A 4826-nucleotide genomic window follows, 5' to 3' on the forward strand; every position below is an offset into this window, starting at 1 on the left:
ATTATTAGGCTGGCCCACTCAACTTATCACGCGGACTAAAATAGTTTTGATATTAGATTTTGTTTTTTTAATGATCTTCCCTTTAGGTTAAGGACTTTTTGCCTCAAAAGTTATCCCGATGTATTTGAAATCGCACAGTTTTGATCGTGGTCACATTATTTTTTTTTTTAAAAAATTACTTCTAATTTATTGTTTCTTTAATTTAATTTTTCGTAGGTGCCGCAGAGTGGCACCTCTTTTAACAAGAACAAGGTGGCTGTGGAGGATGCCCATGTGTTTTCTTCTCATAGGGAAGGCCGGAAGGGCTCTAGATAATTGGATATGGGCGCCTCTCTCAATCCCTCTTTTTGCCACAATTATTACAGCAATATCTAAACTAAGGGCCTGTACAAAAATGCCTCGTAAATAAAAATTTCAAAATTTTTTGATAAGTGACTTATAAATAAAAATGAATGGATTACGATGTAAGAATTTGAAACTTTGAATGTAATGTGCACTGACAAATTTTATTTTTTACTTTACTTTACGTTAATAAAACAAAAAAGTCTTAAAACCTAAATGCTCTTCAAAGTCCAATCCGTCCCATAACTATAGGGACTAGGGATTTCTCCTTTTCATGGTATGGTACATTCCGATGCCCATTATATGTTACCTCTGAAATAGAAATATCCTCACATCACATGTATCCAACGTCACCATGCTCTTTTTTGTTTTTCTTTGTCGTAACTTGAGAGTCTTGAGGTATGGAGGACTGCATGAGAAAGCCGTACTCCTATGGAAGCATATAATCGTTGTCAGTAGACACGAAGCCATTTCAGATGCTTGAGATCGATGCAATCTAGCCTGAACACTCCAATACACAAGATCCGATCCATTTGATCATTCCAGTGTTATAAAATGGCTTAATTGGTAACTGGTAACAATTGAGTGTATATCTCAAAACTGCAGACAAAAGCAACTAATTGAAGCATATTATTTGACTATAAGTTGTGATTAAAATGAACGAAAAAAAGGCAATTGCGTTATTATCCTCGAGAATTATAACACGAATAAAAGGTGAGATTGTAATCAGGCTAACTTGAAAATTGCCTTTGTTCACAAATATGCTTATGCTCATAGACTTGCCATTGTGGCCCTTAGGGTTGGGAGGTTATTGTTTGAGCCTCCCCATGATTGCATTTAGATTTTTGAGCCTGATATTGACGGTGTTACCAGTTTAGCAACACTAACACTAGGCCTCACCAGCAAGTTGTGCTTTGATTGCCAGTTTATCTTTCATTAACATGATATATGAAGGAAACTGGTACATAGTTATTAAAAAAAAAAAATTCACATGACCTGATTTTCGTGAGAAGCTAATTGAAGAACCCTACCATGAGAAGATGAGGAAGAAAAACTGTATAAGAGAAATTTCCATATTTAAGGGCATGCAACCCTCTGTACAAACTGAGTCACCTTTTGAAACAATTGTCCAACAACACCAGCAGATGGCTCAGCCAGCAATTAAGACAGAAAAAGCCCCTATGAGTACCATATACACAAGCACCGCTGTCCTAAGAATGTACATTACCTCATGATAGGGTTCTTGCAAGTTTGGTTTATTGACTACCTCTCAGCAACATATGATCAGGAAGAAGAAACAAACGGTTTACTTGAAAACCCCAATGCAGCTTCTTTAAGACCTGACATTTTCTGTAAACCACAAGATGTCTTGTGAGACACAACGACAGATTAATCGACCTTGCAACACAACTCATGATTCAGTTATAAGTAAACTTTACAACATTTACAACAATGATATGTGGATAATTTAGAAATATAAGACGTCAATTGCAGAACTATGACCTGGAAAGGTTAACTTGGCTCAATGAGAAGTGGTAGAGGTAGGGCAGAAGCACTTGCGGACGTACTAAAATCTGAGATTATTAAAACAAAATAATAAATCAGAGATAACCAACATATTTGGATTGCTATAAGGAAAATGAAAAAGAATAAAAATGGGAGCATACCTCCTGATTCATTTCGGAGCCAATCTTGAGTGCATATTAAAGCTTGTCGTATATCAGGGTTTAGTGAACTACGACTGGGATCTAGCATTCTTCCTCCAGCACTAAATGCCAATTCTGGAGCCACTGTTGACATGGGAGTCGCAAGAATGTCACGTGCCATCATTGACAAGATTGGATACCTTGGTGTGTGGACTTTCCACCAATTCAATATGTTGAAATCAGAGTTACGAGGAAAGATTGGTTCCTCTAGATACTTGTCCAAGTCTGATGTAAGGCTCTGACCTTGAGAAGTCTCATGGAGAAATTTGTCAAAACCTTTTAGTCTATCCCTAGTTTCATTATTTGTACTAGGTAAGCTGCTGCCTGGCAAAGCCGAACCTTGATCAACCATCGTTGAACAGATAGTGTATGCATTGAAAAGTTCTTTGATACCATCAGAAACTTCCTTGATACGATCCAAAGCAGTGCTGCCGTAAATCTGGGAGTAGTAATATTCAACTAACTTCATTTTAAACCGGGGATCTAAGATAGCCGCTACTGCTAGAGCTAAACTGCACTTGCTCCAGTATTTATCAAATCTAGCTTTCATCTTCAAAGCGAAGGAACTAAGAAAACTATCTGAACTTCTGCACCAGTCAATTAATTGGATATGTATGTCACAAATCTCAGGGAAGTATATATTTGCAGTCGGATTTCTGTTGCTTGAAATGATACCAGTGACTTCAACTAGAAGCTTCAAATAACCAGTGACAGAATTTGCCCATTGCCACTCTTCATCAGTTAGAGCTGACGAATAAGAGGGATCATGCTCTTGGAAGAGAGAAAATGCAGTCTTGTATTCTAGTGCAATTTGAAGCATGTGATATGTTGTGTTCCAAAGACCAGGACAATCAAGAACTAAAGCCTTCTGAGAGTTAATTCCAGCATGTTGAGCAATCTCATTAAATTTTCCTTGTGTTGCCTGTGAACTTCTGACATATCCAATGCTTTCTCGGATCTTTTTTATTACTCCACGCAATGCATCCATGGCATCATGAACAATGGAATTTAAAACATGTTCTGCAGAGCGAATGTCAAGTAATTGTCGAGTACTTAAAAAAGGCCTTTTCTCGGAAATTTGCTCTTTGATTCTCAAAGTGATGTCATCATCAATGGAACAGTCATCTAGTGTTAAAGCAAACAGCTTACAGTCAATATCCCAGTCATTAAGACATTTGATAATCACTTCTGGAAGCTTGTCATCAGTATGAGAAGAATCAAGTGTGATAAAGTTCAGGATCTTCTTCTGTAATGACCATTCCTCATCAATATAATGCGCAACTGAACACAAATATGAAGAATTTTCTGTTGAAGACCACCGTTCAACAGACAAATTAATTCTTCCGTGCAATTTGTTTATCATGTCAAAAACTCTCTCTTTCTCTCTCCTGTAGATTTCCATGCAGGAAACCTCTACACCACTATTGGACACAAATTCAAACAGAGGTTGGAGGTTTTTCACGAAGACTTTGAACCCTATATGTTCAGCCATACCTAAGGGGTACCCATGTAATATAATCATGCGTGCAAGATCAAGTCGACTTCTCTCCTGATCAAATTTACTAGTCCAGAAATTATTGATATCATCTTTCTTGTGTTCCTGTTCAAACTTGATGATTGCTGTTGACTTTAGATACTCTTCTTTCCTCTGATCTTCATCAAAACTAATATTTGCAAGGCTGACAGTATTATCTTTTTTCCTTCTCTTTGCTGCAAGTAGCTGAGAAACATCGAAATTTGATCTTTTAAGACATCGCATCAAGTGATTTCTCAGATGAGTAGTACCACTGTTACTGGATCCACTAAGCTTTTTGTTACAGTGCACACAAACAGCATAACAAATGTCAGCCTTCCTGACCCTTTCAAAGTGGTTCCACACAACAGATGTTAGTCTCTTTGGTTTCTTAGCACCTGAATCATTTGGTATTTCCATCACATAGGATTGTGACTGCCAAAAATCTGCTCGTCATGTTGAAATTAAATTAATCCATGAACTTGGAGTAAAATTAATAAAACTCACTTATGAATCCACCCAAGAATACAAAGAGGAAAAATAGCATAGTCTCATGAAATATAAAACAACAAAGCATGAATATATAATTGCATAAAGCCATTGTCAGTAGTCAGCTGCCCGTTAAAAAGAAGAGAGAGAGCAAATAGGGAAATGTATAGAGGGCTGCTTGAGGAAGACTGAAAGATTGCAAGAGCTAAGAAACACGAACCAAGTATTCTATCATAAGACATAGTCATCGGGGCAATAAATTTGACCAAATCGACTCAATAATATCCGTGCCAGGACTAAAAAATAAAAACTGAGAGACAGAAAAATACTGGGGGAATCTGCAGTACATTCAGTCTGACCACATCGCAAGAACAAGTAACAGAAAACAGCCATGGCCAAATGTTCAGCAACCAACATATGAATTTGAAAAATGGGCTAATGCATAAATTGGAGATAAGATAACGACAAAGATGAGGTTTATTTTACATTGATATTGAACATGTCTCTTTCAGTATCAAAAATAACAATCAAAAAGCAAAATTATCTCGAAGTTCCACGGACTAAGATACACCCACGTCAAGATTTTGCAATTAGATACGTCGAACAAATTCACCCATCAAAGGATGCAATTTCCACCTATGAAGGAATCTTTAGCTTCATAATCAAACATGGGGCACATCACTATCTAGTATAGGACTTATCCATTATGACTATGATTTTGTTTACCAAAAAAAGTTCATGAAAGACAGAGTAAATGCAAGAATGAAGGAGCTAAA

The 4826-nt window shown here is 36.9% G+C and overlaps 1 protein-coding gene across 5 annotated transcripts; it reads right to left on the reverse strand.

Annotated features, from left to right (window-relative positions):
* Positions 1–485: 485 nt before the first annotated feature.
* Positions 486–4826, reverse strand: LOC129315885 (zinc finger BED domain-containing protein RICESLEEPER 1-like). 5 transcript variants are annotated; one of them, XR_008594631.1, is made up of 5 exons: positions 4380–4826; positions 2010–4007; positions 1846–1916; positions 1571–1692; positions 486–843 (listed from the first exon to the last, which is right to left on the reverse strand). XR_008594631.1 is itself a non-coding variant. In XM_054960018.1 (4 exons), exons 2-3 carry the CDS (start codon positions 3979–3981, stop codon positions 1855–1857), a joined length of 2034 nt encoding a protein of 677 aa, XP_054815993.1. In that variant the 5' UTR covers positions 3982–4007; positions 4537–4826; the 3' UTR covers positions 1398–1692; positions 1846–1854. The 5 variants fall into 5 exon arrangements, 2 of the variants coding, with proteins under 2 accessions (XP_054815993.1, XP_054815992.1); XR_008594630.1 differs by having other exon boundaries at positions 486–942; XR_008594629.1 differs by having other exon boundaries at positions 486–958.

The sequence above is a fragment of the Prosopis cineraria genome, unplaced genomic scaffold, assembly GCF_029017545.1.
Source record: "Prosopis cineraria cultivar Desert tree isolate PC_DT_omini unplaced genomic scaffold, ASM2901754v1 PC7, whole genome shotgun sequence".
Lineage (NCBI taxonomy): Eukaryota > Viridiplantae > Streptophyta > Magnoliopsida > Fabales > Fabaceae > Prosopis > Prosopis cineraria.

Bases quoted from the DNA above. Each gene is read 5' to 3' on its own strand.
- LOC129315885 (XM_054960017.1), bottom strand. From the start codon at position 4,467: ATGTTGGTTGCTGAACATTTGGCCATGGCTGTTTTCTGTTACTTGTTC. The intron at 4,008-4,379 runs GTATTTTTCTGT...CATGACGAGCAG, and splicing joins ATGTACTGCAGATTCCCCCA to ATTTTTGGCAGTCACAATCC. The intron at 1,917-2,009 runs GTATGCTCCCAT...TAATAATCTCAG, and splicing joins GCTCCGAAATGAATCAGGAG to ATTTTAGTACGTCCGCAAGT.